The following is a 14,448-nucleotide window of genomic DNA, read 5'->3' on the forward strand; positions in this document are numbered from 1 at the left end:
GTCATGTGACCGTCTGGGCATGCGAAATCAGCTGACCGGAAGTTGGGGCTCCTCCCCGGAAGTGATACTTTGACCCAAAATGGAGGGATAGTGGCACGAAAAATAAAAGTTTTCGTGAAGTTTTGACGAGTTTGGGGAAAAGGGAAGGTTTTCAGGCCCATTTCTAAACGTAAAATGGAAGAAGAGGTCATTTTTTCCTGGGTGAGTACTACTTGGTCTTGTAAATTGTTGGCTTATCACTTTTGACAAGTGTTTTATGTTGAGAGCAGACGACGTTTGCACATGTCTGTGCGAACTGAAACACTGTTAGTGTTACGCTGACCGTGTAAAAGGTTTTACTTTTTAAACATGAACATTTCCAGTCACGCATGTTAGTTACAAAGATATCTTCACCAAATAAATCATAGGCAAACAAAACCGGCTCTTACCTGTATAATGTAATGTCCGAAACACATGTCAATTATTGCCGGTATCGGCAGCTGGACATTTACCGGAAGAAGAAAAAACAAAATGATCATACTGAACGGAATATATACTCCACTCACTCACTCACTCACTCACTCACACACTCACTCACTATCCAGTTAAGCGTCTGTTGTTGCCATCTTCCGAGGGTTGGGCTCCAATTATTCATAGTCCGTATTGAAATATTGAGTGTTTTTCTGAAACCTTTTTCTGTTTAACACCAATTCTAGTGGTTAGGATTTGGAGCTCTCATCACCAAGGCCCAGGTTCGATTCCAGGTGTGGGACCTACTAAAAAGAGGCGAGGAGTACAGTCTACCCTGGCTTGTGGACAGCCAGCTCATAACCCAACGCACTAACCGCTAGGCCAAAAAGTCCAGACCCATTTGGCTGGTCAGTTGGTGATGCTTGACCCTCACTGTTACTTGCTACAGGGAGCCAACAGTTATGGCCAGCTGGGCGTGGGTCACCGTGACGACCGACACTCCCCACAGCAGCTGCAGGGGGTCAACTTCAGGGTCAAGGTCGTGACAGGTGGCGGAGGTCACACAGCCTTCATCTCGGGTAACACAACCTCACTGTGAATTGTTATTGTCATGTTGTTGTTTGCAATACGAGCAATTGCTGTTTTTGCGTACATCATATTCATGCAATTTATTTGAAGACATATGGAAATTATTGTTAGGCACATCACCCTATTCCTAATGATCAGCCGCTTTTTCCTACCACTCGCTGGCCGTGACGTCATGGCGATAACATTTTGATGCATGTCATTGTCAACCCTTTGAGTCTTGACTGTTTTGCCTGCTTAGCTGAATTTTGCAAGGCTTTTAACACATATGCTTAACATAACATTTCTGAGGTAAACCGTGATGTGAAATGCATGATGTTTGATTCGAATTAAGTTCTACATTGTGGAGGCAGATTTAAGTATTTCCGTATCAGTTTTGCTATTTCTCGAACTGAACCGAACTTTGCTATTCAGAATTATCTGTGACAGACGACAATAAGAGTTCAATCACAAAACTAGAATACAGTTGAGAGTAAAGACAAATCAGACACCTTGTAATCATGAAAGTTCATCTGTGTTGTTATATTCTGTTGATATTTTCATGCAACACATGGAGAAGTAGCTCACCTCAAATTTTCAGTCGCTCTAATGTCCACCTTCTTCAGGAGTGATCTTGGTTCAAATACTCTGCACATATGACTCAAGTTATTTATCATAGTTGCCTGGTAAATGAGTACACACCACACTATAAGTAACCACTACTATGAGATGTATTAATGTGTCAACTTCAGTTTGCACGCTCTTTTGACTATTTTTCAGCTGAAGGCCAGTTGTTTGTGTGTGGGTGGAACCAGAAGGGCCAGCTGGGGCTGGGCCACAGGGAGGACATGTCTGTACTGACCCATGTGGCAGCTCTGACTGAACCTGTGCACACTGTGGCCTGTGGGTGGGACTTCACTCTGGCTGTTACAGGTGGGCTACTGTAATTCCTTTTTTCACAGTATTTTTATGTTCATAGTTTTCATGGTCCCTTCTATACCATTCCTGTTATCAAAATTATTTGTCTTTCTCCCCCCCTCCCTGCACTTGCTGCCACGGTGAAGATTAAGGTTCTGTGAACATGTCGATTTTTCTCAGAAAGTGAAATTTTGGTACAGTAAGACAAAGTGAATGACAGTACTCCTCTGAAGAAGTTGTTGGGAGATGGTAGGGAGTTTAAGTGGGTTTGGTGCCAGCATTAGGCTGAACATTCATCTTCAGATACACACGGGAAACTGAAGCCAAGGTTCTTATCGACTATGATAGACAGACAATAAGCGGTTGGTCAGGTGTGCATAGTTATATCAATTGATAAAATTTTTTTTATTAATTGATGTATTTTACATAAGGTGGACGATTGTTCTCCTGGGGATCCAATGCTTTTGGTCAGCTGGGTGTTCCAGAGGTGAAGGGCCACTCTTCCACACCAGTTCCCATACAGGTAACGGTGCACACCCCAGTTCTTGCGCGACCGGGATCCGTGATAGTCCGTTGTAAAAAAGTGACGAAAGGGTTTTGAGGGTCCAAGTTTGAGGTGACATTTCTCATAAACTGCCACGAAGTGTCATTAAACATTAACATGGCTGAATAGTGTAGGAAGTGGTGTTTTTGGGGTGAAAATTTCTTTTGGCTCCGAACCTTACTTCCGGGTATCCTTGCGCGCCAAGTGTAATCCGCCCGTTTGACCTAGATTTCGCTCTGCGCCCTCGTAGGGGTGCATTTGCAACCCCTCGCACCGTGGACTGTTTAGAAAATTACAGTACTAGAATTTTCTTTATAATTTACTCGAGTATAGTCAAGGCTTGGGTCTTTCTGCCAGCATCAGTCATTTCTGCCGGAAAATTTTTTTCTATGGGATTATCCTACGCGAAAATTCGCAATTTTGGGCATTAATTTTGGAGTGAAAAAAATGTTTTTTCCGTTGATTTTACCAAAACTTAAAAAGGTTGAAGTAACCAAACTCAGCCGGTCTTGTAGCTGAAGAGATATCCTTTCGTCCAATATACAGTTATTCTCATTCCGAATTATTCCACGCCAGATACGGTCGCTAGATTTGAGGGTGTGCAGCCTCCAATAGAGACGCCAAATAAACTGGGGTGTGCCCCCGTAAGATGGGTGGATGGTACTGTTCTGCAAATTCACATTGCAGGTAGTTATAGAAAATAAACTGCAGATTTTTGTCCTATAGATAGCCAAAAATGCATCTCCATACATGTTTAGAAAATATTGTGTAAATCCAGTGTCTCAGTGATGGAATTGGTCATTTGAAAACACTAGTGATCAACACTTTGTAAGTAGACATGTGTTCAAGCACATGTAGAATGTTGTCTGCATAATTTATCATGTTTGTTGTCCCAGTAGAATTTACAAGGTGTGAGAATAGTGGGTGTTGCAGCTGGGCTCAGACATGCAGTGGCACTGGATGGTGAGTTGCAGAAAGCATTTTTTAAAAATAAAATGACATATCCACAAAAATAGCACTTGTGTGGCATTCCCTCTTGGCACCTATTTTTAATTGTTGATGAAGATTTTGATAAAGTAATTTTCGTTGCATCGTTGGTAAGGAAGTTTGTTTATTTTGTGTTGCAGATACAGGCTCCGTGTGGACGTGGGGTGCAGGGAAGAGAGGTCAGCTAGGTCGTTCAGAGGGAGGCGGGCTCCCAACAGTCTCAAAACAACCTGGCAGAGGTAGGATTCTGAAATCATCAAATCAATCTTAGTCATCATCAAGATGCAAGTGACTCTGGTTCACGAACTTGTAAGTCTCGTGGTTGCATAGCTAGCCTTTTCAGGTTTTGCAGCTAGCTTATAAATGCCTCTTGTTTGCCTCTCACACTCACAGTACAATCTGGTGTAGACCCTACCATTGTTGCAGTTACAGCAGGATCATACCACAGTGTAGCCCTTACTGGTAAGTTAACAGGACTTATTTTGACTGTAGCATTTATTTAAATACATGTACTGGAGCTTGAAAATTTAAGTTCCATATCCATACATTAAAAAGCATGTCCGACATGGGCTGCTGTGGAACTGAGAATCTTAATAAACAGCATATTGTACATGTAACTTCTATGTAGGATTTTACAATCAATCATAGTTTAGGTCCCACATCCTAATGATAACATTGTTGTCATGTTGGAAGGCTTCACAAAATTCTTTAAATTTGTAAAGATCAGAATTGGCGTGTAAAATTTCAACCAAGTACACCAGATGTCTATATTGCAAGCATTCTGTAACTTGTCCGTCTTATCCCACGGTGTTTTCCAGATTCTGGAGACTTGTATGTTTGGGGAAGAAATGACAAAGGCCAACTGACAAACAGTATCAATTGTGAACATGGTGCCAAACCATCCAATCACACATCATCATCTTCCACCAATCACATGCAACAACAGCCTGCTTCAGCCAATGAGGAACAAGGACTATGTGTATCAGCTACACCTGGTTTAGCCAATCAGGTTCAACCTAGTGCAGCTCAGGAAAGTGTTTCAGATCCTTCTTTGAAACCTGTGGCTCACAAAACGTCTGCTAAGCAATGTGTGGACATTGCTCAGTTGCCTATCAGATTAGATTGCACACTTTTTGATGGGAGGAAAGTTGTACAAATTGAAAGTGGATGGACTCATCTTGTGGCAATAACAGGTAGGTTTCCTCTTTTTTGTACATCATGTGTGTCTAAATTTCTTTCTGTAGTGGAAAATAATCTAGCCATCCAACCAGTGTCACTTCCATTCTTATCTAAAAGAAACCTTTAAAAATCATGTTCCAGAGGACAGGAGAGTTTGGACGTGGGGTAGAGCTGACTATGGCCAGCTGGGCAGGTTTGAGGATAGGACAGCACTGCCACACAGCTGTTCTCAGCCTGCTGAGCTGTCATCGCTGTCCAGTGTCAGACAGGTGAGCAGTCCTATGGAAACTTTGCAGTACTTCAGTCATGTAAACAAGTTATTAAAGCATCCAACAAAAAGGGGAAAGAGATACTGTGTAGCCGCTTAAATAACCTTACATCACAAATTACATGTAAAATCAGACTTGCAGAAATTTGCACTGGATTACTAGGACTAAGTTCACTATCTTCTAATTGCGATTCCCACTTTTTCCTACAGCTGCAGTGTGGTTCAGAGCATAACATTGCAGTAATAGGTAAGTTCCATTTAGAAAAAGACAAAACACATCTATGAAGAGGTGTTGAAACTTGCACTGCTTTTCATGTTGGACATGTTGAAATGATTGTTTGCCTCCCTTCCCTTGCCAGGTGACAAGGTTGTCTGCTGGGGGTGGAATGAACACGGGATGTGTGGGGATGGAGGTGAGGAGGATGTGTTGGTACCCAGAGTGGTGGAGACACTCCGGGGTTACTCACCAGTGTGGATCAGTACGGGGGCAGGGCACACCATGGTGGGGATGAAGAGGAAAAATACCTCATGACTAATGTATATAACATATGACAATCAAACAATGGGACTGTAGGTTATACACATCAATGTGGATGAGCATCAAACATGGTTGGAAATGAGAATGTGTTGACATTGCAACATGTAAAGCTTCATCAGGAGAAGGACACATGACTTTGCACATAGTCCACCATCAATAAGATGGAGTTTCAAACTTTTCTGAAAATGATCATTTTCACTGATGCAGAGTGGTGGATTGACACTTGAAACATGACAATTAAATTCTTATAACTAGTAGATAAGGTTGAGACTCTATTTTATAGATTTAACCCCGGATGACTAATCTTCATAAACGTATAGACCACCATCAAAAGTTTTTTTTTTTTTACATGGTTAGACATTTTACATTTATGCATTACATGGCTGTGCTCATGGTCAAAGATTATTATATTGTGTCACTATCATATTTTAGAGTTTTTAAGCAGTGAAAATTATGATTTCAAGTCAGACACTTCATTTTGTGTTTTGAAAACATTTTATTTCATTGTTGGGTTTTAAAGACATTTATTGCAATGTATTGAAGAGTTGAATGTTATAATGTTGTAATGTAAAAAGCGGTGTCCTCTTGTACAATACAGTCACCAGTAATAAAGCATTTTTAAACCATCAAATGTACTCCTTTGAAAAATGTGTCTTAAAGCATATTATCTCTGTTGCAGTCACAAATGAGATGCTAACGCAGTACTGGAACTTTATGACAACAGCTAAAATAGCTTAGGCATAACATGTACACTGGGCACAAAGCAGCATTTTTGCAATGGTATAAACTGCAAAGAGATATCCCCAGAACTCAGCTCACAAAACAGTGAACTGGAAGGGTGGAATGTCTTCAAACGTTAACTGATATAACAAGACAACTTGTGGATAAAATACACATCTTTGGAGATTTGTATTATCAGAACAAAACAAATGATTTTTTGGCAAGAAGCAATGGTATGTTGTTAGCCGCTGCTTTATTTGATGTCACACAGAGCAGCGACCCCCCTGAGGATCCAGTGGTCAGGACTCTGGACAGTCCTCATCAGGATGACTGTGATGTAGGTCAGGTCAGTACGGCATGGCTTCTTGTAGGTCGGACACTGGTACAGTTTGGGGTCCTGTGGATACAATAATCAATCAATCAATCAATACATAGACCGGATAACCAACAGTTATGGAGCAATATGTGGTATTGAATGGTCCAGTGGCTATATATATACTAGCAGACACGAGATCGAGAGGTCATGAGTTTGATTCCTGGTTAGATTTTCAACAGTTGTGTCCTTGAGAAGGCACCTTACACAGCTTTCCTCACTCGATCCAGGTGTAAAATTGGTACCTGACTTTTGTTGAGCAGGTAAAAGGCAATGGAAGGAGAGGGATTAACAATGCACTACCCGTACAGCCTCAAAGGCATAGGACCTTTATCTCACTAGTACCACGCAGTAATGTTGACACACGAGACTTGAACCCAGGACCCTTAGCTGAGGTTTGTAACCTTACCTTAGGAGCTGTGGAGTTGACAGCGAACATGTGCACCACAGGCAGCAGGGTGAACAGCACCTTGGGCTGGGGCTCAGCCAGGCGACAGTTCTTACGGTCCCAGCTGGCTCCGTCCAGGAACAGCCCGTAGATGTACACACCCTCCTGCAGACAACAACAATGCACATCAGAGGTATGGAGATCATGTAACAACAGATATCACTGTCATTGCTTTCCTCTTCTCTTCTGTCCAGTCCAGTCTTCCTACTCCCTCTCAAATTCAAATCAAACACACCTACCCTGGGTCTCTCACAACAGATATCAGTGATGCAGCAGCCAGTTATTTAAGACACATGTTCATTGCCTCCTTCTTTACACTATGTAATGTATTTGCCAGAACTCTTTAAGACTTCGCAGTTGCGAGCCATTGATTGGCCAATGATTTGGTGCATTTAATTTATATACTAGTGGTACTTTATAGCCAATTTTAATTATTGTCAAACTTTCAGTGGCTACTATATTATAAAGAAAAAAAACATCAGGAAGTAATTACACAGATCAGGCAACTCAACATTTTTTTGGACTATCAAACACTGAGAAGGGATTGTGTACACGTGCACTAACCCCAGGTGATGAGGTGATGTCCTCCTTCATCTGTTTGAGGATCTCGTTATGCAGGGTAACACCGTCCAGTGCCCAGCCCTTGTGTGCACGGGTCACCTCCTGTCTCATGGCAGTCAGGAAACCTGCAGGTACAACACACCCGGCAACAGGGACAGGGTTTATAGAAACGGAATTCTGCTTTCATTTCATTTATTTAGCAAGGCTGTAACATATCGCCACTAGGGCATTATTCAATGTTCTCTGCAGGCATACATTGACAAAATATGCTAAAATAATAAAGAGAAACAACATATAAACTAACCTCATTACACAATAATGATAAAAATACTTTAAAATTACATAACAAACTAATGAATAATTATTTACATGAAACAAGCAAAATAAATATAAATGAACTAAACAAAGTAGATAATGGAATTTGCATATCAATGATTATAAAACGGGGAAGAGTTATGAATAGGTAAAGAACAGGAATTGTTAGTAATACAGTCAAAACTACCCGAGAAGTAGTCTGGTTATCAAGTCTATTTTAGCTGCCTAGTTTCTTTTGTCCTCCCTGTTGAAGAGACTTGGCAGCTAAAATAGGTTTGATAACCAGGCAAGAAGACCACTCGGGCCTAATACTTGTCCTCTGTGGGCTGACCAATTGCTAAAAGAAGACCTCCTATTGCAAAAAAACAAACAAACAAACAAAGGTTACAGAATTGACATGTGCTCCCAACCTTGTGGGTTGAAGAAGCCAGTCATCCAGAAGGTGTTAGGTCGTCCGTCAAAGAGCCAGGAGGAGAACTGAGCGTTCCTCTCCAGCAGCTCTGTGAACCAGAAGCCCAGGGTGCTGGACTCCCACGACACCTTCCTCCACAGGGCAGGCACACGGGCATCAAACATGTTGTCAAGGGCATCCCGAAGGTTCTGTAGGTAGAAAACAACGTCAAATTGTGTGCCAAATTACCAATAGAAACTTGGAGACTAGTATAGAGTAGTTGCCTATGGTATGCTTAACCTTGTTCAGTGTCAATAACAAAGGATGCAATCCAAAAATCTTCTACGATGATATGAAGTTGTTTTTAATTTTCTGACAGGAATGATTTTTACTCATCTCTCCTCTTTTAGATAATGAAGGAAGGAAGAAGTGAAATGTAGGAACTCTTGTAACTGTAGCAGTATATGTTTGCCGTTACGCACGTACATGTATCTAGTGAATGTTTTTCAAAGGACGAAATGTTATGTCCTTGGTTTTATGACATGTGAGGACATACATGTAATTGGATCTTGTGTGTACATTCTATGGAGCCAATCTTTGTAAATACAGTGCCAACAAACTTCACTGATATGTCTGCAGGCTGTATAATGAAGATCCAGTATGCTTTACCTCGCTCATGATGATGGTTCCCTCGATAGCCAGCTTGAGGTCTGTGAGGGTGATGCGGACCAGGGTGATGACACGCTGCATGCGATCTATCTCCTGTCGCAGGAAGATGTTCATGGAGTTCAGGGCTCCCATCTTCTGCAGCCGAGCTTTCACCTGCAAGGAAACACTGACTCTTTAAGACCACCTACCACTGAAAGTGACCACCTCTGTATACTGAAGGACCACCTGGCCAATGCGACCTCTTTTTTGGTGGTCTCTTAAGTAATCTTTTCCATTGACATCACCAATTGCCCACACAGACCAGATTTTCTTAGTCCCCTTAGTGGTCTTCTTGGGCAAGTTGGACTGTAGACTTGTTGAGCAATCCTCTTCAAAATTGACGATCCAATATCAAACGACACTGATAAAATTTTGAACCTCCTTTGGACAGGTCCCAAAAGTCCTACCTCGTGAGGTACATAGTCGGGAGGCACTTTCTCCAACATGTCTTCAGCCAGACGGTACACCACGCTCTCCCTGGTCTCTCCAGCTCCTCCTCCTGAATCCTTGGGCTGGATACTCATAATGGTGTCCAGCACATCCTTAGCAGTGTTACTCTGGTACCTGTAGGGAAACATTAGAAATAATCCCGTAGGGAAACATTGGAAATAATCCCTTTCAAAACTTGAATGGAATGAAACCAATGACAATGAAATACAATCCAGTGTTGACATCACACTTCAGACAAGCCACGTGACAAGCCTCACTGGGTCAGTCTACTGAGGAAGACCAGAGCGACTCGTCAAAAGCTCTAGGTGAGAGAGCTTTTGTGTTGGATCTAAAGTTTTAACTCTAAACATTTAAAGTTTTAACTTAGTATGAAATATAACTGTTAAGGTTCCTGAAAATAGCCAAACGTGATAGGAATTATTCAATGAACAAAGACTTTCAAACCAAAAATACATGCACACTCTTCTGATGTTAGGGAACATCAAATCTTGCAAATCATCCTTCAAAGTCTTGATTTCTGCAGCTACCTCATTCAATTCAATGCTGGCAGTGGTTTCATACCGCCTATAAGCACAACACTTATTTTTTGACATAATGATGGTGTTTGTGTCCAAAACCTAAGTTGTTTGTGATCACCTTTTATCCTCTTTAAATCAAAATGCTGTTATCATTTCGTCAATTTACCTTTAACCAGTCCTGGTTCATTTGCTGTCCAACCAATTTTTTACATGTCTCTTCCCACTTATTTCAGAACCTCAGCACCAGTGTGTAAGCACATCTAACCCCCTGGACGATAGGGAACAACAGACAATAAACCGGATAGTGAGTGAATGTGAGCACTTTCAGTAGGTAGAGTATAGGTGTATCTTACGTGATGTCTGCATTGGAGTGCAGTCCAAACACCTCGGGTGAGTCCACGGCAGGCAGGGCCTCGATGGCCTCCAGGAACTCCTTCAGAGTCTTACACTTGGGGATCTTGTAGCCGATGTAGTACTGGAAGCTGTCGGCAAACATGGCTTCATTGAACCACACCTGAGGGGCAGAAACATTTACTGTTAGTAATGCTTTTTCAGAGTAATTTTATGTTCACAGTTTTCAGTCTTTGTACGGTGAACTTATCATTACCACTAACAAATCATTTTGTCTTACGCCCCCTCTCCCCGCTACCATGAACATATAGTTACATGAACACCTCCATTTTTCTCAGACCGTGAAATTTTGCTACCATGAACATAAAGTAAATCAGTGTTTGAATATACACACCTAATTACATGTAGCCCAATAGCAGAAATTAGGCATTGAGAAATTTTCATTTGTGTGCATTTTAATACAAAGTCTACGACAGTTTGAATCTAATATATGCACTACTTATTCTTAAAGAGGTCAGACTGTTGATTTTACATTTTGCACATACCTTGGCGTAAGTGTTGAGTAGACGCTTGTCAAAGTCATCTGTGACCCTGCCACCATACTGTACCTCTCCCAGCATGTAGCGCACAGTGTTCCAGGACACACCCTTGAATGGGGGGCAAGCAAATATAAAGTCATGTGGGACACTTCACCATCAAGTCATTTTGACTTCAATACAATGTCTTTGACAGATATGGTGTGCACCAAATCACAAAATTTGTGAGATACTTCAGTGTAAGTTTGGTTGATTTCAATGTCAGGATTACTTAAAAGAACTGAGACAAATTAAGACATGTTATCCTACCCGTTTGGGATCCATGTCGTCCAGGTGGTTCTGTACAAACTGCACACTGGCTGTGAAGTCAGCCTGGTTAAACTCATACGGAATGTTCCACCCCAGGGGGCCATACTTACGCCGTTCCTGAGGGATACAAAGAGGCAACTATTGAAGATAGACATTTCAAATGCACAACTTTTATTTTCAGTTAAGGACAAAAAACAATCACTTCTCCCCACCAAAAAAACATTGGGGCTACTACGTATTGCAACATCTTGCAGTACTGCTTTTGTGATGATATGAGACAAAACAAACATCAGTGACCCTTAGACTAACTGACTAAATTCTGGTCTCCACTGACTTCTTACTATACAACTATTTTTTCTATGCAATACTATGTCACATACATGTGCTTTGTCAAGAACAGGATTTAAAGATATTTTCAAGCAGACATGGTAGCTGTCCAACAAGACAATGTTCCTGACCTGCACCACAGAGTGCAGGAAGGCCACTCCATACAGCATGGGTTTCCACTGAGGAGCATTACTGATGTCCAGCTGGTCCTGGGACAGCCCAGCGTAGGTCCTCTTCAACCCTGCCCGCTGGCCCTGAGGGGGCTCGTTGGTGAACTTGATTGATGCCTGAAGATTATGTCAAAGAAGAGGGAGACTATTCAGGATGTGTGGCTATAATGTAAAATTCTGTTTCACACATGACTCACACAAAACAGCACTCATCAAATAAAGTCTGTCAGCACAAAACATCACTGTCAAACTCTACTCAACATGAGATGAGCCCTCATGATATATGAAGGCACCACTTAATCAGTGAAAAGAATCAAAATCTATTCTGTTGTGACAAAAAGCATTTATCCATGAAATTCCAACCACAAACTTATCATTCAATGCCATTTCAATGTTCCAACCAAAACACAATGTTATCTGCAACCATTGTCTACCAATATTTGTCTTTTGCAATTTGCTGATTCTAAAATTGCCTAGGCTTGTTGTGTTGACTTCCTATTGCTTTTTTATTTTTAAGATTACAAATAAGCTGGAGGTAAATATGCCCAGATATTCCATCTAAGTTTTTGTCATGAAAGTTATCTGTGTTACCGTAGTTACATGTTTAATGGTTCTCACCTAGACATCACACTTCAGAGAAGTTACGTGACAAGTCTCACTGGGTCAGTCTACTGAGGAAGACCAGAGTGACTGGTCGAAAGCTCTAAGTGAGAACCATTCTTTGTGTTGGATCGAAAGTTTTAACTTTAAACATTCTGTACCTGCAGCAGGCTGATGGGGAACTTTGGGTGGACCTCTGTAGTGATCCAGACACGGCAGGCCTCGTGGATGTGCTCGTGGGTGGTGATGGTCTCCAGCAGCTCGTCCATAAACTCCAGCCCCAGATGACAGTTCTGTAGCAGCACCCAGCCGCCCTGCGCCATGCACTGGTTCAGCAGCCGCCGGGCATGCACCTCCTGTCCCTGACCCATAGAGATGGCCTGGCAACCTGGGGAATACAAACGATCGCTGTTTTTTGAAACAGTTCTAAGGTATTCTGTTTTTTTATCAGACTGTGATTGACAATTAACTGCAGTTACTACAATGTCAATACCTGTCATTGCCCTGTTGGGATTGCTATCTTGCCTGATAGGAAACGTTTCTATACTAATAATGATGAAAGCATGTGAGACTTACTGAGCTTGAGTTGCTTTGCCAGGGCCTCAATCTGGTTGGTCGGGTCGGAGCCCATGGACAGGAAACACACGAGGGGGACACGGTTGTCGCTCTCCTCCCAGGTCTCCTTTAGGTTCAGGATGACGGGCTCTGCATACCGAGCACCCATGGAGTCAGCGATGTACTTACGGGCCTGGGGGAGGGTACGGTCGGGGCACCAGCATCTGTGGGAGGATTGGGGAAACACTGATCAACCAAGAGAAGTCAACAGGTAGCAGAAATTTTGCTTCCTTTCAACAGACAGGGAAAACAACCAATGCTTTGATAAGTATTCTCTAGACGTATCCATAGATTTAAACAACAATTATTGTGTTCCTACAGGTCTAGTATTTGTCAACTCTTTTTTGGTATATTCTAGGCAGAAATTCAATGGCGTTGTTCCAAAAGGAGCATCAAGGTAAGGGCACTGATCTGTAGTGAGGCTACATTTTGGTGGCGTTAAGGCAGATCCTATCAACAAAACTTAAGATGTTTTTGTCTTGTGAAAATGCTTTTGGCACCAAGGAGAGATCCTACCAACAAAACTTTAGGTTTCTCTTGTTACAATGCTTTCAGCACCAAGGAGAGATCCTACCAACAGAACTTAAGAGAGCTTTTGTCTTGTAGCGATACTTTCAGCACCAAGGAGAGATCCTACCAACAAAACTTCAAAGGTTTTTTATCCTGTGACAATGCTTTCAGCACCAAGGAGAGATCCTACTAACAAAACTTAAGAGGGTTTTAGTCCTGTGAAAATGCTTTCAGTACCAACGAGAGATCCTATCAACAAAGCTTTAGAGGTTTTTAGTCTTGTGACAGTGCTTTCAGTACCAAGGAGAGATCCTTTCAACATACATTTAGAGGTTTTTGTCTTGTGACTATGTTTTCAGCACCAAGGAGAGATCCTTCCAACAAAACTTTAGAGGTTTTTTGTCTTGTGATAATGCTTTCAGCACCAAGGAGAGATCCTTCCAACAAAACTTTAGAGGTTTTTTATCTTGTGATAATGCTTTCAGCACCAAGGAGAGATCCTACCAACAAAGCTTTAGAGGTTTTTGTCTTGTGATAATGCTTTCAGCACCAAGGAGAGATCCTTCCAACAAAACTTTAGAGGTTTTTGTCTTGTGATAATGCTTTCAGCACCAAGGAGAGATCCTACCAACAAAGCTTTAGAGGTTTTTGTCTTGTGATAATGCTTTCAGCACCAAGGAGAGATCCTACCAACAAAGCTTTAGAGGTTTTTGTCTTGTGATAATGCTTTCAGCACCAAGGGGAGATCCTACCAACAAAACTTTCGAGGTTTTTGTCTTGTGATAATGCTTTCAGCACAAAGGAGAGATCCTACCAACAAAACTTTCGAGGTTTTTGTCTTGTGATAATGCTTTCAGCACCAAGGGGAGATCCTACCAACAAAGCTTTAGAGGTTTTTGTCTTGTGATAATGCTTTCAGCACCAAGGAGAGATCCTACCAACAAAACTTTAGAGGTTTTTGTCTTGTGATAATGCTTTCAGCACCAAGGAGAGATCCTACCAACAAAGCTTTAGAGGTTTTTGTCTTGTGATAATGCTTTCAGCACCAAGGAGAGATCCTACCAACAAAGCTTTAGAGGTTTTTGTCTTGTGATAATG

The 14,448-nt window shown here is 41.8% G+C and overlaps 2 protein-coding genes across 2 annotated transcripts in view; one reads left to right on the plus strand and one right to left on the minus strand.

Annotated features, from left to right (window-relative positions):
- Positions 1-52: 52 nt before the first annotated feature.
- On the plus strand, positions 53-5,610 carry LOC109469656 (secretion-regulating guanine nucleotide exchange factor-like). The gene is made up of 11 exons (XM_019768190.1): positions 53-201; positions 899-1,028; positions 1,795-1,947; positions 2,364-2,455; positions 3,376-3,439; positions 3,604-3,702; positions 3,857-3,925; positions 4,282-4,656; positions 4,784-4,911; positions 5,121-5,157; positions 5,270-5,610. The coding sequence occupies exons 1-11, from the start codon at positions 175-177 to the stop codon at positions 5,440-5,442; spliced, it is 1,347 nt and encodes a 448-aa protein (XP_019623749.1). The 5' UTR covers positions 53-174; the 3' UTR covers positions 5,443-5,610.
- Positions 5,611-6,166: 556 nt separating this feature from the next.
- Positions 6,167-14,448, minus strand: part of LOC109469796 (dynein heavy chain 8, axonemal-like) — a 68,508-nt gene continuing 60,226 nt past the window's right edge. The window contains exons 86-97 of the mRNA XM_019768462.1: positions 12,802-13,004; positions 12,387-12,613; positions 11,587-11,742; positions 11,129-11,245; positions 10,829-10,930; positions 10,286-10,446; positions 9,372-9,528; positions 8,926-9,078; positions 8,276-8,465; positions 7,554-7,675; positions 6,951-7,094; positions 6,167-6,565 (exon numbers count right to left, since the gene is read on the minus strand). Of these exons, the coding sequence (XP_019624021.1) occupies positions 6,422-6,565; positions 6,951-7,094; positions 7,554-7,675; positions 8,276-8,465; positions 8,926-9,078; positions 9,372-9,528; positions 10,286-10,446; positions 10,829-10,930; positions 11,129-11,245; positions 11,587-11,742; positions 12,387-12,613; positions 12,802-13,004 (1,876 nt within the window). The 3' untranslated portion in view covers positions 6,167-6,421. The remainder of the gene's footprint in view (positions 6,566-6,950; positions 7,095-7,553; positions 7,676-8,275; positions 8,466-8,925; positions 9,079-9,371; positions 9,529-10,285; positions 10,447-10,828; positions 10,931-11,128; positions 11,246-11,586; positions 11,743-12,386; positions 12,614-12,801; positions 13,005-14,448) is intronic.

The sequence above is a fragment of the Branchiostoma belcheri genome, unplaced genomic scaffold, assembly GCF_001625305.1.
Source record: "Branchiostoma belcheri isolate BF01 breed outbred unplaced genomic scaffold, Haploidv18h27 scaffold21, whole genome shotgun sequence".
In the NCBI taxonomy this organism is placed as follows: domain Eukaryota; kingdom Metazoa; phylum Chordata; class Leptocardii; order Amphioxiformes; family Branchiostomatidae; genus Branchiostoma; species Branchiostoma belcheri.

Coding starts and splice junctions, on each gene's coding strand:
- LOC109469656 (XM_019768190.1), top strand. CDS start 175: ATGGAAGAAGAGGTCATTTTTTCCTGG. Junction 4,657..4,783: donor TCATCTTGTGGCAATAACAG/GTAGGTTTCCTC, acceptor ATCATGTTCCAG/AGGACAGGAGAGTTTGGACG. Junction 5,158..5,269: donor GCATAACATTGCAGTAATAG/GTAAGTTCCATT, acceptor TTCCCTTGCCAG/GTGACAAGGTTGTCTGCTGG.